Here is a 24,628-nt window from a genome sequence, read left to right on the forward strand (position 1 = left end):
TCATGACGAAGCTCAATAGTCAATTTTCTAGTTTATTTTAATTCTCAACGTAAAATTTAGTTATTTATCTGGGAAATATTAGTGTATATCTCGACTGTACTTATACACAAATGCCAACTTGCTGATATTATAACGTATCGTGCACAAACGCTTCCACATTTGATCCGTGTCCCACTTTCTTGTCAACTTATCTTAAGATTATCTTATATATTAGTGAAAATTCAATTATTTAAATGTGCAAAAATGGTCTTATTATTCGATTAAAAAATTTCTCGACTCAACTTTATGATCTCATATAGTACTTTTTAGTGTAAGCTTTCTGAAGGCTTATTCTAACAATCATACTTATAATTTTTAGCAAAGAATTACGACATTCTGTAGTCACATTTGCTCAAAAACCGAAATATGGTTTCCCTAGAGAAGCCGATGTTCGCTTTAAGATTTCTAAAAATTAATAACACCAAAGTTTGGCTAAGATTAATAAGAAAAAATGTAACATGGTGAAAGAAGAAGATTTCATGGCGTAAAGATGAATGGCTTATGAAATGACACAAGGATATATTAACCTCAACCAAATAGCACCAGTACATATCCTTTATACGTCAAAGGAGAAAAAAAAACTTGTCCTATGAAAAGTTGGATCGATTTTAGAAGTAGTCTACTTAATTATGGTCGAAGTTTTACCCCTATTGAGTATTGACGGCACGATCTATTAAAGTTTTGTGGTGGATGGCCTATTTTGTTGACCTCCAACTCAAATTCAGACTTAGATTTTGATGTTATCACTTACGTATTTAGAACTTGAAACTAATGGCGCGTTTGACTATAGATTTTGTCAAAATAAACTTGAATTTTATTTGGCAAACACATATTTGATCATAAATTTTACCTACATTTTGGCCAAATTCTAAATCCCAAAACCAGCTTTTGGGCCAAAATATTATTATTATATTTTTAAAAATTGTCCCAAACTTTTATATTTTATAAAAGAGCCCACCATTTATTATTTTGTAACGATGTTGATTCGTCTTCTCGGTCATCTGATAGTGTATCATGTAGTTCATTATAAAAATGATAAATTTGTATCAAATTTATTTATGTTCAGGACTATGGTTTGCGATAATACAATGAATGTTATTGATAATGATACTATTGGGTATTTGTGATAGTTTTTAGAACTTGTGAGTATAAGTCATGTTTCATATTTTTCTAAACCAAACTTCACCCAAAATAGATGTCCAAACACATTTTCATCTTCAAACCAAACTTTACCAAAATTAGATTTTTTTGAATAAATTTAGAAATCTATGTTCAAACGCTAGCTAAGATAGAAGATATAATGACTAGTCAAAGTACAACAAGCCATGCACGCTCGCTCCACAAGCTCTTTAATTTGTTACCGCCATCCTCTTACTGCAAAGCGCAAATCAAAGGTTGAAGTCATCTGGAGGCACTTCCACATCTTCATACACAGAGTTGCGGGAAGTAAAACTCGGTCATCTTAAGGGTGTGTTAGGTACGAAAGATTTTTTTTTCCCCTGATTTTCTCATGTTTGGTTAGCTTAAATATTTTGAAAAATATTTTTACTCATCAACTCATTTTTCTCTAAATGTTTTCCCTATCAAAAGAAAGGAAATTATTTTTCAAAACTCCTTTTCGACATTCCTCACACTATTCCTTATCCTCACCAACCTCCACCCACCTCATCCATCCCCACCCCCAAACCACCCCTACCCCACCTACCCCAACCTCGCCCACTACCCACCCTAAATAGAAGTATTATTAAGAGTATTTTCTTTTCATTTGTAAATAAAGTATTTTTTTTATTACAATAAAATGAGTATATTTTTTTTATGATGTAGAAAAAAATATTTTCTTTCATTTCAACAAAACGAATACTTTTTTTTTCATGATGTTGAAAAGGCATTTTCTTTTATTTCAACAAAACGAGTCATTTAAACAAACTAAGTATTTTCTTTTTCTGAAATAGAAAAAGTATTTTTTTCCAACAAAATGAGTATTTTCTTTTCATGATGTAGAAACGTATTTTTTTTCTTTCATTTCAACAAACTAAGTATTTTGATGTAGAAAAAATATTTTAACAAAATAAGTACTTTATTTTTCATGATGTAGAAAAAATATTTTCTTTCATTTCAACAAATCGAGTACTTTCTTTTCATGATGTAGAAAAAATATTTTCTTTCATTTCAATAAACTAAATTTTTTCTTTTCTTGACGCACACAAAATATATTCTTTTATTTTTAACAAAACGAGTACTTTCTTTTTATGATGTAGAAAAAATATTTTCTTTCATTTCAACAAACTGAGTATTGTCTTTTCATGATGTACAAATAGCATTTTCTTTCATTCAACAAAATGAGTAATTTCTTTTCATGTTGCAGAAAGAATACTTTCTTTTTAACAAAAATAAGTAGTATTTTTTTAGTTATCAAGCTCAATTTTCAACATTGTTCTTGTGTGAAAAAGTAAAGTAGTTCGTTAGTTTCTTTGATTTTGTGTAAATTTTAAAAAGAATAATTAAATTCTTGAAGAAAATAGAGTCCTAGAAGGGAGGAGGAGGGGGGGGGGGGGGGGGAGAGAGAGTACCGAAAATATGAGAATTTTGAGGAATGTGAGTTGAAGAGAGTAGCATAAAAAATTATTTTATACACTCTAACCAAACACTATAAAATATTTTTCGAATTTTTTTTTTCATTCACCAACCAAACAAGGAAAAATGAGTGATATAAATTACTAATTTTCTATGAAAATATTTTCTAGGAAAACATTTCCCGTAGAAAACAATTTCCTTCATGCCAAACACATCCTAAATAATTAATTTTATAACATTATCTTTCTCATTAGAATTCATGATGGACGGATTTGTGTTATGCCGTTATACATTTATGATTCCTTTAGTCATGTACTAAAAGTGATTCAATTTTATATATTTAGAGGACTGTTAATGTCTAGGGTGATATATCACGGACCAAAATAGACCTACCTACTAACTTAAGGAACTATTCTTTTTACTAATATTTATTTTGAATTAGTCTAGTAGGGTTTGGTTGCAAAGTTGATTGAAATTTATTTGAAAAATTAAACTAAATAGCCGCTACCCAATCGCTTATACTAAAAATAGGCTATGAATGTATAATCCATATATAATATGTGTATAATTATATTTAATCGGTAAATAAATATCGGTCCGAGAAAGTAAATAGTGTATCCGGCCAACTATGATTCCATCTTTTTGTAATTTAGTTAGAAGCCCAAATAGCCAGTTTTGATATAGAAGCCCACATCAGTAGGTCTTTATCGCCCAGCCCTAAATCTTTCCTCCCTTTTTCCTTGCAAAAACGAGTTCAATGTATTCAGACCAAACCAAATTTCGACGTGTGCGCAAAAACAAGTTCAGAATCTTCAGCCAGTTAACTCCCAAAGCTAAAACCCAACCAAAACCCTCGCCTCTTTCCACCATCGTGCCAGCCGAATTCCTCAACCCTCCATTTACCTTCTCCTCTGTTTCCACCTTCACCAAAGTTATCAGAAAATATGAACAAAGTAGAAGAAAGAGCAGAGGAGGAAGAAGAGGAGCAGAGCTTCGAGGAATTAGGAGTTGATCCTCGTCTTATCCGTGCCTTAACCAAGAAATCTATCCTAAAACCTACCCCTATTCAGCGTGTTGCTATTCCCCTTATCCTCGTAAGTTTATTACTCCTATAATGCTAACATTTTCTCACAATTTTACTGATTTCATTAGCTCTTTTTCTTAGGAAGGCAAAGATGTGGTTGCCCGAGCTAAGACTGGCTCCGGAAAGACCTTTGCTTATCTCCTTCCTTTACTTCAGAAGCTCTTTACTACTCAGTCACCTTCAAACATGAATCTTGCACCCACTGCTTTAATTCTTGTACCCACTAGGGAACTGTGCCAACAGGTGAAATATTTTTCTGCTTTTATTTTGGGATTTTTCAGTTTTTTTTTGAAGTTTGTGTGTATGTTTTATTTATGTTTATTGGTTCAGGTTTGTTCAGAGGCCAATTCGTTGATTGAATTATGTAGAGTGCAATTGAGGCTTGTCCAATTGACTAGTTCCATGTCTGTTTCTGAATTGGTTGGTTCTTTTACTCACTATTGATTTGCTGATTATTACTATTAGTTTCTGATCTTTTTATGTATACGTGATAAAATGGTGTGGAGATGGTAAATTTATGAACTTTTTGTTTCAGAGAACTACATTGGCGGGGCCTCCTGAAATTGTTGTATCTACTCCTGCTTGTATACAGACATGCTTGAAGAATGGAATTATTCAAGCAAAAGCTGTTCAGGATTCTCTCTCCATTCTCATTCTCGATGAGGTGGGTTAGTTTACATAATAAACTTTGTTCCTTGGAACTTCCTCTAGTTGCAAAAGGACTTTTTACTGTTGTTATGAGATAGCATTTAATGAGTTGCATTGCTCAAAATCTCAAAAATTCCACTGTAAAGGTTGGACAGTAATAATGCGATAAATCTTTTTAAGTGTAACCACACATTGTCTGTATTTGTTTGAAATGACATGAGGTTAATAATTATGTTTTCTGTATCAGGCAGACCTTCTTTTGTCATACGGATATGAAGATGATCTGAAAGCTCTTACATCTCACGTACCAAGACGTTGCCAGTGCCTTCTGATGTCTGCAACCTCAAGGTATACTCGCCTTACTCCATCGGCGCATATATGTTAAGCAAATTCTTGCATTCCTTAAATGCTGCATATATTGATTTTATCCATCACAAAGTTCTTGACTTCTTTTGTCTCCTTCACTTTTACCATCTCACTTCCCATTTTCCTCCGTCTCAAGGTTTCGGTATGAACTTTTTTAATCATGTTAACTTTGCAGTTCTGACGTTGAAAAGCTGAAAAAGCTTATTTTACACAATCCCTACATCTTAACTTTGCCTGAAGTCGGTGACACAAAGGATGACATTATACCAAAAAATGTTCAGCAATTTTATGTAAGTATACGACTTCAATAGTTCTATTAACTGACCTAGTGTTCTGTCCTTTGTTCAGCATTTTTACATTAAGAATTTTGATGGGAGAGATTTTGAAGGTGCAAATGAATTATGTACCGTTGAGGAGTAGCCTCTTATCCCTTATTTCCTTTTGGTGCACACATGAGATCCCTGTATGTATAGAAGACTCTGGCTTTTGTAGAAAATCATTTCTTTTTGTAAGGTTTTCCATTTACTGATTTCGTAATCTGTCCTTTCTTCAACAGTTTACATTAAGAATTTTGGTGCCTTTAATTGTTATTTATCATCTGATAGATATGTTTAAATTCGGTACTGTGATCCTCATACTTTTGGCTTCTGTAATACTGACTAAGAAGCCGCAGCTTCTGTTGTAATGCGTGGATTTAGGATACATCTACAATGGTAAATTATCATACATGTTCAATCATCACACATTTTTCAGCCACTTGTGGTGGATAAGTGCCACATTTTGACACTAATTTCCAGTAGGCAGTGGCACTGTCTACAGGACTTTATTGTGTTCTAGACATCTCATTAAAACAAATACACCTCAACAACTGTGTGTTTTTTGTTATTGTAATGTTGTTTTCTTTTATAACTTTATTGTCTCTGACAAACTTTTACTGTTTGTTCAGATTTCTTGTGCTGCTCGTGATAAGCTTGTCCATATCCTTGCCCTCTTGAAGCTAGAGTTGGTTCAGAAAAAAGTGCTGATATTTACAAATTCAATTGACATGAGTTTTAGACTCAAACTATTCTTTGAGCAGGTATATTCATGTACAAGGTGCCACTAATTATCGTAGGACATGTGATCAATATATAAATGCTTTACTAAGTAAAATATCACTTTTATCTTCTTGTACCTCTTTTAGAAAGCACCAAAACTTCTTTATTGCTTGAAACTTATTTTCTTCTCTATTATTATTATATTAACATTTTTCCAAAACACCTCTCTTTAGGAATTATGAAGTTAGTTCTATTATACCTCCCAGTCTGTGGATGGTGCACCACAGAGAGGGGAATTCTTTTCGTTAGTTTGTGCTCAGTCATACACTCATAGTTGAAAGTTTTAGGGAGTCGTGGATGCGCTGGGTATGCAAAAGTGTAGCTTTTGCTTGCACAAAACCCAATAGGCCTCTATTTTAACTATTTCCTATAAGGCTACATCTTACGACCTGTAATCTTCTGCTTGTATGTTATTAACTTATTGGTCTATGTTTCAGATGCTATACTTACTGCTGGCCTGAGGTGTTCCTGATAGTATTTTTAACATCGGTGTTTATTTTTGGCAGTTTGGGATCAAGTCTGCAGTATTAAATGCGGAGCTGCCTCAGAGTTCTCGTCTACACATCCTTGAGGTCTGTCATATGAGTATCAAATGCCAAGAAATGCACACCCTTTGTATGTTTTTTTTATTGTTCACTCCTTCTCTCTGAAGTCTAATGTTGCATCTAATTTTCTTCTTTTATATCAGGAATTCAATGCTGGGCTATTTGATTACTTGATTGCGACTGATGAAAGTCAATCAGATGGAAAGGAACAGGTCGATGATCAAAATGGCAGTGAGCGGAAGAAATCGAAAAAACACCGAAAACATAAATTGGATGCAGAGTTTGGCGTGGTTAGAGGGATAGACTTCAAAAATGTGTATACTGTAAGTTTGTTGTGTTCTTTGTGGAATCTTGTCCTCTTTTTGGCAGCTGATGTTCTTTTTCTTTTATCTTTCCCCTTGAGCCATTTAGTGATAGAGGATATACTCCCAGTATCTGCTCTTTCATAGACCTAATACTCCACATTCTCTCTATGGCTTATTTTGAACAGGTGATAAATTTTGAGATGCCTCAAACAGCTGCAGGCTATGTACATCGAATTGGACGTACTGGAAGAGCATATAATACTGGAGCATCTGTCTCTCTTGTGAGTACCTTGAAGGCATTGCTGAGATTATTGATGTGCAATTGTGATTTCTAACCTTGAAGGCATTGCTGAGATTATTGATGTGCAATTGTGATTTCTAGCATATAATCTAGTTGACAACTTCTCAATATCAGATTATAGATTATGTGTTTAAATGTTGTTTAGTTTTAAGTGTTAAACTGCTGATTTATATATAATTTAGCTCTTGGCATTAACAAATAAGCCGAAGTTCTTATTTTGTACTATCGTTGAATTTACTTTTCATTGGAGGGAGCCATGAGTTTGTAGAATTAATGATCTATTTTCGTACATTTTCTCTAACATTACTTATTCTTCTTTTCCTACGAATTCTCATATGAGGAATACAGTAGAGAACTATATGTTTTCTACCTTAGCAACCATATCTTTATTCTGCTACAGGTTTCTGCTGAAGAGACAGAAATATTTGAAGAGATTAAATCTTTACTTGGGGAAAATGATGATAAGGTGTCACAGTTTATTGCCCCATTCCCGTTGCTGAGTAAGAACGCAGTGGAGTCTTTGCGTTACCGAGCCGAGGTAAAAGTTTCATCAATTATACTTGTATTAGAAGACGGTTCAGTAGTCATTGTGTGATAAGTATCAATTGGGAGCCTTGCAAAGTTAGGAGAGTGTCACCTAGTCCCAGTTGCAGTGAGCTTCGTGGAACTGAGGTTATCAAGAGGGGAGTGTCTTACGAGATATATGTGGCTTCCTGCTTTAGTTATCTTGAGTACGCTTTTGGGAAAAGAAACAAACAAATATTGTGATGTTTCATTCAGTTTTAGAACTGCTTAACTAGTGAAGTTTATTAGTTAAAAGCATAAATGATTTGGAGTTATTGTCTTGGCGTCCTTTAGATAAATGCAGCCCAGATGCTCCAAGCTGTAAGTCAATAGATTATTAGTAAGTCCATATTTTGTCAACTTCTTGATGCACAAGCATGCAAAAACTACACAGAAGATCCATGCAAGTAAAACTAGCTCGCATGACTACTGAAAGCTTTTAGGAAGTTGGTTATTGCTGCAGTTCCCTCATCCTTCCCACATCGCCAGGACAATAGGAAGTTAAGAAAAGAACATTCAAAAGTTAGAAAGGAGTATACTTCGAATTCTATACTGGTGCAGTCCTGCCGGTATCCTTGTTTCAAAAGTCTAGATAGCTTGACTGGCATCTTTTATGTAGGATGTTGCAAGGAGTGTCACAAAAATTGCTGTAAGAGAATCACGGGCTCAGGATCTGAGGAATGAAATTCTTAATTCTGAAAAGTAAGCTACTCTTTTTTCCATTTTCTCCTCAGAATAGCTTATTTTCCTTTGCTTTTTGGTCACAGATATTCTTGCTTATTGGGGTTATTCTAACTAGTACTGAAAATATGGCCCTGATTCTTTTATTTAATTGCCATGTTTTTCTGTCCAAGAATAATTGTCATGTTTCCGTCCAAAATAGGTGTTACTCTCCTACTCATCCCATTCTTTTTTGATAAGGACCTCCTTATCCCATTCTTCATCACCTTAAGATGTTCTAAAACGTGATGAAATCTGATTGTACTGATTAAGACATCACTTGAATTGATGTTCTTCCAGTTAAAAAAGGGATGGTTTGATGCTACAAAAGGTTACGTGACTCTTGATTGTATGATGCCTATCTGCTGAAAATTTTGTCAGATTTCTTTGCCAGGAATTTCAAGATTTGAATACTCCTACTTTATCAAATGAACCTGAATGGCTTATACTTTATCAACAGGTTTCAATGACTCATAATATGTAGAAGCTGCAGTAAAATATACTTGCGGGAAGAAGTTAAAATATTTGTCATCTGGTATTTGGCTGTATAGGCCCCTACTAGACTTGTTATAGTGTGAGGATTAAAGGGTGCTAGAAAATAGTTGTTTGTTTGTTTGTTATTATTCTTCACCTACATTGTTAGGAGGCACTTCCCAAGTCTCTTCTTACTGTTGTATGATTTCTCCTTCATTATATTTTACTGTGCTTGACTTGAAATCTTGATTGACTTAAGTGTTTTTTCCACTGGTCTTAATCAGGTTGAAGGCGCATTTTCAAGATAATCCAAAAGACTTCGGTAATTAAGCTGTAGTTTGTGGAATATACTGTGAGTGAACACAATCATAGGACTCATTATATTCAAATGTTGTGGCAGATCTCTTGAAGCATGATAAGATGTTAAGTAAGAAGGCTCCTGCCCCGCACCTACGTGATGTACCTGACTACCTAGTGGATCCAACAACACAGGAAGCTAGCAAGATTGTGAAGCTTGCCAGAGCTGCAATGGGCAATACTAATGCATCTCGTGGCAAAGGATCAAAGGGAAGGTTCAAAAAAAGCAGAGACCCTCTTAAAACATTTTCAGCTGAGGTATACCTTCCCAACCTTTACTTGCACTAGCTGCAAGTGTTGCTGATTTTACATTCATGTCTTATCTGTGTACCACTAGAAATTTAGCTTAACATTTGGTCATCGTACTTCTGCCATTATTGTAGTCATCAAACTATGGTCTTAAGATGGTGTAAACAATCATACTGATTGTAGATAGGTAAAAAAACCCGTACATATTCTGATGTTTCAGTTCCTGATAGTTTCATTCATGTTTCTAGAAATAGGAATAGTTGTAGTCACAAACTAAAGATTCTACTGACCGTGTCTTGTCAACACGATGATATAGTCTAATGGGTTCCTTGCTATGTCAAGGAACGTAAAACTTGTGGAATGCAGATAATCTGTCATGTATCTTGATACTCTGTCCGAGTTATCAACGAAGTTTATTTCTTTCTTACTAATAATAATTATAAAATAACTTTAAGAGTGTTTTGGCAAAGTTATGTTTATTCATACAGATATGACCAGAGATTTACTTGGATCTTCTTCATCCTTTTGCTGCGTTTTCTAGTTACTTGTATTTATTATGTTTCTCATGATAAAAAATTAAGAAAAAAATAAATAGATCTAATCACGATATCAGGTTTCTGAAGGAAATGATTGTATAATCTCTTACTTTATAAAAAAGAAGAATTTTGCTTCTACATAATTTCTGTTATTTTAGTTTTGGTATCCTTGACTTGAGAACCAACATTTGCTACGAAGATGTGGACTTGTACATCGGCTTTATTATGGGGATGTTGGCCGGCGTTTCATTTGCTATTTTATGAAAATCTGTTGAGGTTTTTAATAGAAAAAATGTCTCTTTGATTGCAGGCACCGAAGCGAGCAGGAAAAGGTGGGATGAAGAGAAAGGCAAAAGATGCTGATAATGGCCACAAATACAAAAAGAAACACTCTTAAGTTTTTTAGTATAGGAAATTTTGTAGTTTATTAGTATAATAATTGAACGAATTATTAATCAATTTTTTATTGAATGCTTTCTCTGAGATACTATCAACTCTCCACCTACTTTTGGTGCTTGCTCTCCCTCTGGCCTTGCCTCTCCAAGTTCTCGCCATTCAAGATTAATAATTTCAAATCACATGTACGTACAAGTTCACAAATTTCAATATGAAGAACATTTAATAGAAAGTATATTACTTGAAAAAATAATTTATAAATCAGAAAACATCTTACACCATTTTCCTGGATACATCATGCCTCTATTTATTTTTCACTAGTAGTACACATGCATAAAAGAACAGTATCAAAAGCCTTATTTTATAGAAAACTGGCGATGGCTTAGCAGACTGCATAAATTAAATTACCATGAGAGGAGGAATACTTTGTTCATTCCTAAAGAAATTTGTTGGATCAACTTTAGTCTTCACTTGTACCAATCTATCAAAGTTGTTCTTGAAGTATTTCTCTCCCCAGATTTTTGCTTGTGCATAGCTTGTGATTCCTTTGTTGTTCACTCCCAAGTCAAGATCTCTGTAGTTGAAATAAGCAGCTCTGGGAGATTTTGAAACATGCTTAGCCATGTATCTATAAAGCTTCTGAATCCAAGCTATATGTTTTTTAGAACTTTCCATTTTTTCCCAAATCACCTCATAATGGATTGAGAATATATTTCCAGCTCTATGTGGGAAAGGGGTTTCAGATTCTGACAAGTCATTCAACTTTCCTCCGTAAGGACTGAATTGTAATTCGGCTAAGTTTTCATCTACTAGGTTGAACAGTTTCCATATACCTTTGAGACCATTTATAGAAATTGGTTGTTGGACATAATCTGATTTTCGTTTGAAGTATCCCTTTTTATCTGTGATATTTCTGTTTAGTAACACGTCAAGTGATGTGCCCCTTGGGAAACCAAAAAAATAGAGTATAGATTCTATCCAACTCATCTCAATGCAATCTTCTTTTGCCAACCCTAGTTCGTGGAAGCTCTTTTGCATTTCGTGGAGGAGTTCATCGACTCCTCCAACGAACATGGTAGTGAAAGAGGCGTGGACAGTCCTTTGCCCACGCCGAAATGGAGATTCACTCCTGCTTAGGAAGAGTCTGAGGAGGAGATTGTCATCAACTTTGTCCGCGATATGTTGCCATTTGTAGACAAGTTGAGTTGCATTTTGTTCTAATGTTCGTCTCACGTTGAAGACCGTCACCTTTTCTGGAATATCAAGTAATTTCACCTTCCATGAAATAATGAGGCCAAAGCTAGTCCCTCCACCTCCTCTAATAGCCCAAAAGAGATCTTCCCCCATTGTTTTTTTATCCAATATTCTTCCATTGGCATCGATTAGCTTAGCATCAATAATGTTGTCTGCAGCAGTACCAAATTTTCGAGACATCATTCCATAGCCTCCGCCACTAAAGTGTCCTCCAACACCAACAGTAGGGCAAACCCCGGCAACAAAGGCCAATGTTTTACTTTTCTCGGCGATTCTATAGTAAACTTCCCCTAAGGTCGCGCCAGCTTGAATCCAAGCAGTCTTGTTTTCGGTATCAATGGAGATTGATCTTAGGTTTCTAAGATCAATGATGACAAAAGGGGTTTCAGAAATGTAAGAAAGGCCCTCATAGTCATGTCCACCACTTCGAATTCTGATTTGTATGCCATGTTTCTTGGAACAATGTATAACTGCCTGGATTTGAGATTCGTCCAAAGGAGTGACAATAATTGATGGTTTGACGTCGGAGCTTATCCTAAGATTATTCTCAAAAGAGTTCAAAATGGTAGAATATGATGGGTTTGTAGGTGCGTAGATGACTTGTGACATTGAACTTGAGTTCATAGTTTTGTGAGAAAGGCATTCAACAAAGTGATCATGAGTACTTGCTGAGGGAACACATGATGATAAAAGGCAAATTGAAAAAAAGAGAAAGATTGTTAACTTGTTGAAACTAGTCATGTTTTCTTGTTGCAAAGTTTGATGGTGAAATTGGAAACAAAAGAACTATTTATAGTTCTGGCTTGGGAGAAAAGAAGCTTATAAGTTTCAAACCCTAGGTTCACGTGGTATAAAAATTTCTTTTCTTGTAGGCGCAAAGTTTAGTTCAGCATGCATGCATACATGGGCGGATCTAGTAAGAGTGAAGCGGTCGTCGTAAATTTTTGTTAAATGTATATATAAATAATCTGCAAAGTACTATATAAGCTACAAAAATCATTAAGTGTGACATCATTTGCAATCAAGCGCTTCTTGGCCAGTTGGTATAGCGCTTGATTTCTTTACGAAAGATCGAGGGATAGAACATTCGTTGGAGATTGTTTCATTCAGCGGCTTTACACACTTTTACTTTTGTTGTTTCTTTTTTAATCTTGGGGTCAATTAAGTTATTTTGTTACTTTTTTATTCTTTAATTCTTTTACTTTTTTGTTAGAACTTCTTAAAATAGTTTTATTTTATAAGTGTACTCAATTATTCGGGATTCTCAAATAGATATTTTAATTTATAATTCAACTTAAATTTTAATAGATTATCCTAAAGCATCTTTCAAACTTTCAAAATCAAGTTCAGAATCTCAAAATTCATCTAACTTGGAAGAAACGACAAATGGTCTGAGCAACATCGACAACGTACACTACAAGAAAGTGGAGATATGACGACATTTAATAAATGTCGCATTAAGCTGTTTAAATGTCACAAATTTATTTACCGACATTTAATTTACATTTGCATCAAATGTCGTTAATTTCAATGTCGGTAATTTTCCGACATTTAGGTAAATGTCGGTAAGAAATTATGACACTTAGTGTACGATATTTAGGTAAATGTAAATAAGAAATTATGACACTTATTTTACGATATTTAGGTAAATGTCTATAAGAAATTTACGACACTTACTTTGCAACATTTAGGTAAATATCAATAAGAAATTTATGACATTTAATTTACGATATTTAGGTAAATATCGGTAAGAATGTTACGATATTTAGTTTACAACATATAGGAAATGTCACTTAAAATTTTCGACAATTAGATTAATTTTACTAAAAAAATACGACATTTACGTATGATCATCATAAAATATCGTATTGAAATTTCCGACATATTGGTAAATGCCACTAAGAAAATTCACAACATATATAAAATGTCGTTTCCACTTTATGTGAATGTCATTAAAAAAATTAGTGACATATCTTTTACAACATAGTAAAATGTCGCATTAAATGTTTGACATTTAAATTAATGTCGGTATCATATTTTTTAGAATGTAAATAATAATGCTTTGTTTATTTTCATCATGAACACATTTACATTCACAAATATCAACTTTTATAACAAACATGAAATAAATGTAAAGCAAATATCTTTTTCCTTAAGTTAACCAAAGAACAAAGTAGCAATATAAAACGTACTTAGTACAAGATAGATAATGTCAAATCAAATAATTTGTTCTCACGTAAAACTCAAATGTAACTAAATAATAAAAGATAGTAATATCAATGTGTAAGTACTTTAAGATCACTCCTAATTCGAATTAATTTTTCTCAACTTCTAGACTAAATCTTATAAAACCAACTCTCCACAAGTCAAGCTTTTCACTCCCAGTAATTGACATCACTTCCTTCAGGAATGTTGTACAAGAAGTCACAAGAAAAAAAAGAATTATATCTTTATAATAAAGTGAATTCTTTCCTCCGCTAAAACAATTGGAATACCAAAAATAATAACAGATTCATATTCTAAAGGAGAAACAAATTGATAATCAATGTAATACTAGCAACTGAAGAGAGAAAGAAATAAATAACATAAAGCAAAAAATTCAAGAAAGTGAACGCAACCGCCCAAACCGAACAACAATTGAAATATTGTAATATCATAATGCAGTTGATATTTTTTTGGTTGTGGGGGATGTGAGAGGAAGGGAGAAAACATAACTCCACCCGATGGAGGTTCTGCAAGATTTAAATAAATATAAACACGATCAGGCATAAAAAGCTAAATACAAGTAAGCACACATAAAGCTACCTGTCCAAGAAAGGTTGAAACAAAATCTAAATGAGATAGCTCACTTAGGAGAATCTATTTACCTCTATGATAATAATAAATTTTTTGCAACAAATGCTATATCAATAGTCAATAATGCACTTTCATATCAGAGTTCAGCACCGATTCTATATTAGAAAAATGGTGTTCAATACAAACTACAATTTCACCCTTTATCAAGGAAAAGAAAATGTTCAGCTATTCTCAATTCATCTTGCACTTAAGAAAACCATTCCCTACTCTTTTAGTTTTAATTTTTCTTTGAGACTGAGGCAGAAACAGGGTGGGAGATGGGAGGGTTGAATTCTGAAATATTAGTTTCCGTAAATGGTATACTGAGATAAAAACTAATGAATGTTATATAAGTTTTGCAAACTATAACATGAAGGGTTTCTCCCTTTGAAAAGGAGGAACAAGAACCTTGTAATTTTTTCAAACTTACCCGCTTCTTTTTCTTAGTGCCAACTTCACTAACTCCAGTCTTCTTGATTATGTTAACTTGAGAAGAAATATTAGATTGGTTACTCTGGTAGTTTACAAAATTTACAACTTAGAAAATTGTGAATACAAGATATAAAAAAACAGGACAAAGTCATATAATAATTTTTTTTTCCTAATATGATGGCGTTTCAATCATAGATCTTTATTTTCCTCATCTAGGCAAGAGTCTTCAACTTACTCTTTCTTCCAGGTTCTACAATAGGCTAAATACCTTATGTAGGAGGGTAAAATCATGCTTGATAAGAATCTTATCAATTAACAAAAAGAAAAAAGAAGCTAACTTCTTCACAGCTGCAACAAAAATGCCACCATCATCGTCAAACACAAGTTTAAAAAATAGAACTCCATGATTAAGTGTAAGCTGCAGAAGAGCCTGAAGAGTTGTGATGCTTTTTCATAAGAACATGCCTCAAAGATGAGAAAGCTCTTCAACCTTTCCAAGGAAGATGATATCAGGAAGTATGTCAACATCTACTGCCGAAATTTCACTACCAAAAACGGGAAAAAGGCGAGCAAAGCTCCTAAGATTCAGTGGCTTGTGACACCCTTGATTCTTCAAAGAAAGAGGGCAACAATATCCATCTGGTACTTTCACATCTCTTAAAACTTGTAAGAGCATATCTTTTTGTGCATTGCTCAAAGTGAAACATGCCGGAGGTAGATAGTATTTGCCATTAGCTCTTTTTTTAGGGTGCAAAGCCTTTCGAATCCCCATTTCTTGTAAATCCAAACGAGAATTCAGATTGTCTTTTTCTTTCCCGTCAATATTTAGTAATGTCCAGAATATATTGTCAAATATATTCTTTTCAATATGCATTGTGTCAAGATTATGACGAATCATATTGTCTTTCCAATAGTCTAACTCAAAAAATATGCTCTTTTTCTTCCATAAATATTGCAACATGGCATCGTCAACATCATCAGAATTCTTCCATTTTCTTTTCTTGGATTTGGCCGATAGATGTTTTCCGAATTTATTTTTAATACCTTTCAATTGCTTAAGAACTTCAATACCTGACAAATATTTAGATGCTGCCTCTAACTCCTTAAAACCATTAAACGAAACTTTATCTTTTCGAAACTTGTGCCCATGGGGTAACCAACGCCTGTGCGACATGAAGCAATATTTTCGCCCATATTTCAATCTCAGAAATTTAGTCTTGGTCAGACAACATGGACAAGCATATCTAGTTTTCACACCATATCCTGATAAGTTACCTAGTGCTAGAAAATCACTGACTGTCCAAAGCAATGAAGCACGCATTTGAAACATATGATTCTTTGACGCATCATAAGTGTCAACACCAACCCACAATTCTTTTAACTCATCAATTAACGGTCATAGATAGACATCAATATCGTTGCCTGGTGCATGAGGGCCATCAATAATCATTGATAATATCATGTATGGTTGCTTCATGCACAACCAAGGTGGCAAGTTATATGGAACCAAGACAACTGGCCATGTGCTATGTGAGATAGACATAGACTTGAATGGATTAAATCCATCTGAAGACAATCCAAGTCTAACATTTTGAGGATCTTGAGAAAAATCTTGATGCGATTCATCAAATTTTCTCCAAGCAATACTATCAGCAGGATGCCGCATTACCCCGTCTTTAGTGTGACCTTCCGCATGCCATCTCATATCAGTAGATGTTTTAGATGACATGAATAATCTTTGAAGCCTCGGTATCAATGGAAAGTATCTAAACACCTTTGCTGGAATTTTTGAGGTTTCCAAACTACCAGATTCACCTACAAATTGTTTGTATCTTGGAGCTTTGCAAAACTTACAATCAGTTCGATCTTTTGTCTCACTCCAATAGATCATACAATCATTTGGACACGCATGTATTTTTTTGTATTCGAGTCCTAAATTTTTAATAATTCTTTTTGCATCATTAAATGACTTAGGTAATATTTCACCTTCAGGAAACACATCTTTTAACAACTCTAACAACATGGAAAATGAATTGTTACTCCACCCATTGAGACACTTTAAATGTAATAGACGAACAAGAAAAGAAAGAAGTGAATATTTGCTTCCAGGATATAATTCACGCTCAGCTTCTTTCAATAAGTTAAAAAACTTTTCAGTTTTCTTATCAAATCCCACATTATGTTGATTTGACCCACCAAAAATATCATCACGAGTGTCCATATTAATAAAGTCACTAGTAGGAAGAACTCCAAAAGCATCATGCACCAAGCCTTGTATCTCATCACCTCTATCTAATATATCCACATACATTGATGAAGATGATGTCTCACCATGAAAAATCCAATTAACGTAACTAGGTAGAAATCCATCAACCACAATATGTTCAACAATCAACTCTTTCGGGATAAATTTCATATTACGACACTTCCGACATGGACACAAGATTTCAGATGCATTAGGCCTATCTAATGAGGCAAAGTGAAGAAACTTTTTGGCTCCATTCTCATATAGAGGATCATTCCTATTCAATATGTTTATCCAACTCTTATCCATTAAGAATAACCTATACATATAGCAAAAAAATAAACTAAAAAAGAGTACTTATAGATAGAAACTAAAAAGAGTATATCACAGAATACGAATATATATTATAATTTATACACTTTACTAATGACTATACAAATGTATTCATTCAGAGCATGGCAAAAAACATATCTAGTTTTCTTATTTTTTTCAAGGGAATCTTACAAACTAGTTCACTCTATCGCCACAATATTTAATATTTTATCATGACTAAGCATAATCAAACTATAAAATACCATAATTGACATCTTGAGTAAATATAACTTTTAAAAAACAAGTATCAAATTGATGTTTGTCACGACCCAAATTCACCTGTAGGTCGTGATGGCGCCCAACACTACAGCTAGGCAAGCCAACTAATAAATTAATCATATATTGATAAAATTTAAAACCAAAAAAATATAAACCCAAACTCTACCAATGTGTGTGCCAAGACCTGGTGTCACAAGTGAATGAGCATCTAGTAGATTATACAAAAACTCCAAATACTGTCTGAAATAAAATAGACAGAATATAAATATCAGAAGAAGAGACACTAGTATCTGCAGAACGGCTCAGAAAGGCAGCTCACCACTATGCCTCTGGATGACGTGGGTATGTGATGATAGGTCCTCCACTAGTACCTGTTCAGATCCTGCACAAAAAGTGCAGCAAGTGTAGTATGAGTACGTAAACAACATGTACCCAGTAAGTATCAAGCCTAATCTCAAAGTGGTAGAGACGAGATGACCGACTTTGACACTCACTATAGGTCAATAACAATAACTGAAATATATCTAGAATATTTAAATCAATGTGATTTACAGAATTTATTTAATCAGCGGAAATAATCAAATTCCTTCAAATGTATCAATTTTTCAATATATTAATTAAATTTCTTTAATTCAAATAAATTCCAATTTATCAATTAAATCTCATTTAAAGGAGTAACAATTAATTCCTTAACAAGCAAGAATAATAATTCATTAAATTTTAAAGATTTTTCAATTTACTAATTAGCTTTACAAGCTGAAATAAATTATTAAAGCATCGTGTAATTATTATTATTATTAAGCACGATTTCTGCCGAGGACGTACGGCCCGATCCAGAGTGTCGTGTACACTGCCGAGGGACGTGCGGTGCGCTCCATAGATGCATCTATCCTGCCGAGGCGTTCGGCCCGCTCCACAAGAAAGAAGGACATTTTCTTATATGCCTCCGGAAGGACAATATGTTTATTATAAGATAAATTTGGGAGGAGAATAATTTCTTTTGACAATTAATTGATTTAAACAGACAATCAAGCCTATGAGATTTCCATCCTTTAATATCTTTATCTAACAATTCACAATATATTCATATAGATATTAATTAATATAAATAAATCAAAGAATACAATTTACACAAGTGAGGCATGCTTTGAGTCCTAAACTACCTGGACTTTAGCATTAATAGTAGCTACGCACGGACTCTCGTCACCATGTGCGTACGTAGCCCCCCACAATTAGCAACAATTATTTAATTTTTAATTACCTATGAGGTAATTTCCCCCTCACAAGATTAGACAAGAGACTTACCTCGTCTTGCTCCAATTTAATCCTCTATAAGGCCTTTTCCACGATTATCCAACTCCGTCTGGCTTGAATCTAGCCAAAATAATTCGATACAATCACTAAATAATATAGGAATCAATTCTATAAGAAAATACTACATTTTAAAGAAAAGATCCGAAATTAATTAAAAATTCACCCGCGGGGCCCACATCTCAGAAATCCAGAGAAAGTTACGAAATCCGATAACCCATTCAATTACGAGTCCAACCATACCAGTTTCACTCAAATCCGACTCCGAATCGATACCGAAATCTCGAAATTTTGTTTCTATGAGATTTCTAAACTTTTCCAAATTTCAATCTCAAAACACTAATTAAATTGTGAAAACAATGATATATTCTTGTATATTGATCAAATCCGAGTTAGAATCACTTACCCCAATATTTTTCCCTTGAAAATCTGCCAAAAGTCGTCTCTGCTCAAGCTCAAGTTCGGCAAAAATGGCAAAATGGGACGAATGCCCTCTTTTTATAACACTGCCCAGCACTTCGGAACTGGGCCTCGAACATGACCTCGATCGCGGCATCGAACAAGTGCCTTCGATAAGGGCATCGAGGTTTGGGCCTCGATCCTAGCCCTCGAGCCATACCTTCGACCATGCCATCGAGCCTTACCTTCGATCGCGACTTCGATCACATGCTCGAGTCTGGACCTCGGTCATGGCCTCGATCAGGGTATCGAGGTTGGGCCTTCGATCATAGCCTCAATCATTGCATCGAGCTTGAGCCTTCGAGCCTTACCCTCGATCATGCCCTCGAGCCTTGCCTTCGATAGAGGCTTCGATACTGAGTCTCGTCCCTGACTTCGACTCAGGCCTCGATCGTGGGCTCGATATCTGGGGCTCGATCTGAGGCTTGGTATCTGGGGCTCGATCTGAGGCTCGATATCTGGGGCTCGACCTGAGGCTCGATATATGGGGCTCGATCTGGGGCTCGATATCTGGGGCTCGATCTGAGGCTCGGTCACATCCCAGAAAATGCAGTAGAAGAGAAAATTGCAGCAGCTTTTTAAGTCCAACTTTTGATCCGTTAACCATCCGAAACTCACCCGAGACCCTCGGGACCTCAACCAAATATACCAACAAGTCCTAAAATATCATACGAACTTAGTCAAACTTCTAAATGACATCAAACAACGCTAAAACCATGAATCATACCCCAATTCAAGCTTAATGAAACTAAGAGTTTTCAACTTCTACATTCGATGTCGGAACCCATCAAATCAACTCCGATTGACCTCAAATTTTACACACAAGTCATAAATTACATAATGGAGCTATGAAAATTTTCGGAACTGGAATTCTGACTCCGGTATCAAAAAGTCAACTCCCCGGTCAAACTTTCAAACTTTAAATTCCTATTTTAGCCATTTCAAGCCTAATTTCACCACGGACTTCCAAACACAATTCCGATCATGCTCCTAAGTCCAAAATTACCATACGGAGCTGTTGGAATTATCAAAATTCTATTCTGGGGTTGTTTTCTCAAAATGTTGACCGAAGTCAAACTTAGAACTTTAAGGCCAACTTAAGGAACCAAATGTTCCGGTTACACTCCAAACACTTCCAAATCCCGAACCAACCATCCCCGCAAGTCATAAATCATTACAAGCACCTACAGAAAGTTTTATTTTAGGGAACGGGGTTCTAAAAGTTAAAATGACCGGTTGGGTTATTACATTCTCCACCTCTTAAACAAACGTTCGTCCTCGAACGGGTTTAGAATTATACCTGAAGTGCTGAATAAGTCTGGATATCTGCTCCGCATGTTTTCCTAGGTCTCCCAAGTCGCTTCCTCGACTGGTTGGCCCCTCCACTGGACTTTTACTGCAGAAATTCTCTTGGACCTCAACTGGCGAACCTGTTTATCAACAATGGCAAATGGCTCCTCTTCATAACCCAAGCTATTATCTAGCTGAACTGTGCTGAAGTCTAACACATGTGATAGGTCGGCATGATACTTCCGGAGCATAGACACGTGAAAAACCGGATGAACTCTCGATAGGTTGGGAGGCAAGGCAAGCTCATAAGCAACCTCCCCAACTCGTTTCAACACCTCAAATGGGCCTATAAACCTTGGGCTCAACTTGCCCTTCTTCCCGAATCTTATAATTCCCTTCATCGGCGAAACCTTCAAGAGAACTTTTTCACCTACCATAAATGATATATCACGCGCTTTCTGATCCGCGTAACTCTTTTGTCTGGACTGTGTTGTACGAAGTCGCTCCTGAATCAACTTTACCTTTTCCAAGGCATCCCTTACCAAATCAGTACCATATAACGTAGCCTCACCTGGCTCAAACCATCCGATAGGTGAACGACATCGCCGACCATATAAAGCCTCAAACGGAGCCATCTCGATGCTGGATTGGTAACTGTTATTATAAGCAAACTCGGCCAAAGGCAGGAAATGATCCCATTGACCTCCAAAGTCAATCACACATGCTCTGAGCATATCCTCCAAAATCTGAATTGTCCTCTCTGACTGTCCATCGGTCTGCGGATGAAAAGATGTGCTGAGCTCTACACAGGTCCCTAACTCACTCTGTACTGCTCTCCAGAAATGTGAAGTAAACTGAGGGCCTCTATCTGATATGATGGAAATTGGCACACCGTGCAACCGGACTATCTCTTGAATATAAATCTGGGCCAACCTCTCTGAAGTATACGTAGTCACAATAGGAATAAAATGTGCCGACTTGGTCAACCTGTCAACAATCACCCAAACTGCATCAAACTTCCTCAAGGTCCGCGGCAACCCAACTACAAAATCCATAGTAATTCCTTCCCATTTCCACTCTGGTATGGTCATCTGTTGGAGTAGGCCACTTGGCCTCTGGGGCTCATATTTAACTTGCTGGCAATTTAGACACTGAGCTACATACTCAACTATGTCCTTTTTCATTCGTCGCCACCAATAATGTTGCCTCAAGTCATGATACATCTTAGTAGCACCTGGATGAATAGAATATCGAGAACTGTGTACCTCTTCTAGGATCTTTTTCCTCAGTTCATCCACATTAGGAACACACAGACGATCCTGGAGTCGTAGAACACCATCCGCTCTAATAGTAACTTCCTTGGTATCACCTCGTAGTACCGTTTCACGAAGAACCACCAGGTGTGGGTCATCATACTGGCGAGCCTTGATCTGTTCAAATAGTGAAGACCGGGCCACAACACATGCAAGAACTCGGCTGGGCTCTGAAATATCTAGCCTCACAAGTCTGTTAGCCAAAGACTGAATATCTGAGGCTAATGGTCTTTCCTCTGCTGAAATGAAAGCCAAACTACCCATACTCTCCGCCTTTCTGCTCAAGGCATCTGCAACCACATTTGCTTTGCCCGGATGATACAAGATAGTAATATCATAATCTTTTAGTAACTCTAGCCATCTGCGCTGCCTCAAATTTAGATCCCTCTGCTTGAACAAATGCTGCAAACTGCGATGATCAGTGTAAACTTCGCAAGACACCCCATAAAGATAATGCCTCCAAATCTTAAGAGCGTGAACAATCGCAGCTAACTCCAAATCATGTACCGGATAATTCTTTTCATGGGGCTTCAGCTGACGTGAAGCATATGCAATAACTTGCCCTTCCTGCATCAATACACAACCCAAGCCAACGCGCGAAGCGTCACAATACACTGTATACATCCCCGAACCAGAAGGCAACACTAACACTGGTGTTGTAGTCAATGATGTCTTGAGCTTCTGAAAGCTCACCTCACAATCATCGGACCATCGGAATGGAGCACCCTTCTGGGTTAATTTGGTCAAAGGTGCTGCAATAGATGAAAAACCTTCCACGAACCGATGATAATAACCTGCCAAACCCAGAAAACTCCTGATCTCCGTCGCCGAAGTAGGACGATGCCAATTCTGAACTGCCTTAATATTTTTGGGATCAACTTTAATACCTTCGCTCGATACGATATTTCCCAAAAATGCTACAGACTCTAGCCAAAACTCACATTTAGAGAACTTAGCATATAGCTTTTGTTCCCGCAATGTCTGAAGCACCACTCTCATATGCTGCTCATGCTCCTCCTTACTATGAGAGTAGATCAAAATGTCATCAATGAAGACAATGACAAATGAGTCAATATATGGCCTGAATACCCTGTTCATCAGATCCATAAATGCTGCCGGTGCATTAGTTAAACCAAAAGACATTACCAGAAACTCATAATGACCATATCTAGTACGGAAAGCAGTCTTCGGAACATCCGAATCCCGAATCTTCAACTGATGGTACCCCGACCTCAAGTCGATCTTAGAGAATACCCTAGCACCCTGCAACTGGTCAAATAGATCATCAATACGCGGCAACGGGTACTTGTTCTTAATAGTGACTTTGTTCAATTGGTGATAATCAATACGCATCCGCATTGTTCCATCCTTCTTTTTCACAAATAATACGGGTGCACCCCAAGGCGATACACTCGGTCTGACAAACCCTTTGGCTAGTAACTCTTCAAGCTATTATTTCAATTCTTTCAATTCTTTTGGAGCCATGCGATACGGTGGGATAAATATAGGCTGGGTATCTGAAGCCAAGTCAATACAGAAATCAATATCACGATCAAGTGGCATACCTGGAAGATCTGACGGAAATACATCGGGAAACTCCCGAACTGCAGGCACTGAATCAATAGTAGGAGTCTCTGCAGTAGTATCCTGAACATAGGCTAGATAAGCCAAACAACCCTTCTCAACCATGTGTTGAGCCTTTATAAAAGAAATAACTCGATTAAATGAACTAACAGGCGAACCCTTCCACTCCAGCTTAGGCAATGCTGGAAAAAAAGACAAGGTAACAGTCTTGGCATGACAATCTAGAATAGCATGATATGGAGATAACCAGTCCATACCCAGAATAATTTCAAAATCGGTCATCTCAAGCAATAGGAGATCTGCTCTAGTTTCATAACCACAGAATGTAATAATACAGGACCGGTAGATCCGGTTCACCACAACAGAATCGCCCACAGGATTGGACACATAAACAGGAGTACTCAAGGACTCACGAGAAACACCCAGGAATGGAGCAAATAGAGATGACACATATGAATACGTAGATCCTGGATCAAATAATACTGAGGCATCTTTGCCACAAACAGAAATAATACCTGTAATCACGTCATCTGAGGCCTCTGCATCTGGTCCAGCCGGAAAAGCATAGAACCGAGCTGGAGCGCCAACTGGCTGGCCTCCGCCTGGCTGACCTCCATCTCTAGGATGACCCCTACCCACCTGTCCTCCACCTCTGGGTGGTCGGACTACTGGTGGAGTAACTGGTCCGGTAAGCATAGGCTGCTGATCGTGCTGTACTGGTCTACCCCGAAGCCTGGGGCAAAACCTCCGCATGTGACTCGGATCCCCGCACTCGTAACAACTCTTCGGTGCGATGGGCTGTTGACTAAGTGTCTGGCCCTGGGGACCTGAATACCCACTGGGAGGACCCTGAATAGCTGGTGGGCGGTAAGAACTCTCTGGGATAGCACTGAGATAAGGTCGCACTGGAGCACCTCGAGGAGGTGGTGGTGCTGGATATGGGGGTCTGCTGGACTGTCCCCTCACGAACTGACCTCTGCCCCCGGACGGAGCACCTCTGAACTCTCCAGAGTACCTGAACCGCTTATCTCTCATAATCTGCTCTCGGCTCTGCTGACG

At 36.4% G+C, this 24,628-nt stretch overlaps 3 protein-coding genes across 4 annotated transcripts; 1 reads left to right on the forward strand and 2 right to left on the reverse strand.

Moving 5' to 3' along the window:
* Positions 1-3,384: 3,384 nt before the first annotated feature.
* On the forward strand, positions 3,385-10,346 carry LOC104092219 (DEAD-box ATP-dependent RNA helicase 16). 2 transcript variants are annotated; one of them, XM_009597755.4, is made up of 15 exons: positions 3,385-3,707; positions 3,779-3,940; positions 4,028-4,117; positions 4,233-4,361; positions 4,593-4,693; positions 4,887-5,001; positions 5,658-5,789; positions 6,315-6,380; positions 6,497-6,676; positions 6,844-6,939; positions 7,360-7,497; positions 8,143-8,225; positions 9,002-9,039; positions 9,118-9,332; positions 10,170-10,346. In XM_009597755.4, the coding sequence occupies exons 1-15, from the start codon at positions 3,558-3,560 to the stop codon at positions 10,254-10,256; spliced, it is 1,782 nt and encodes a 593-aa protein (XP_009596050.1). In that variant the 5' UTR covers positions 3,385-3,557; the 3' UTR covers positions 10,257-10,346. The 2 variants fall into 2 exon arrangements, with proteins under 2 accessions (XP_009596050.1, XP_070051510.1); XM_070195409.1 differs by lacking the exon at positions 3,779-3,940.
* A 146-nt stretch (positions 10,347-10,492) lies between these two features.
* On the reverse strand, positions 10,493-12,253 carry LOC138906492 (tetrahydroberberine oxidase-like). The gene has a single exon (XM_070195410.1). The coding sequence runs from the start codon at positions 12,248-12,250 to the stop codon at positions 10,655-10,657; it is 1,596 nt and encodes a 531-aa protein (XP_070051511.1). The 5' UTR covers positions 12,251-12,253; the 3' UTR covers positions 10,493-10,654.
* Positions 12,254-16,172: 3,919 nt separating this feature from the next.
* LOC138904867 (uncharacterized) lies at positions 16,173-17,330 on the reverse strand. Its single transcript, XM_070193367.1, has one exon. The coding sequence runs from the start codon at positions 17,328-17,330 to the stop codon at positions 16,173-16,175; it is 1,158 nt and encodes a 385-aa protein (XP_070049468.1).
* Between the last annotated feature and the right edge of the window lie 7,298 nt (positions 17,331-24,628).

The sequence above is a fragment of the Nicotiana tomentosiformis genome, chromosome 2, assembly GCF_000390325.3.
Source record: "Nicotiana tomentosiformis chromosome 2, ASM39032v3, whole genome shotgun sequence".
NCBI lineage: Eukaryota > Viridiplantae > Streptophyta > Magnoliopsida > Solanales > Solanaceae > Nicotiana > Nicotiana tomentosiformis.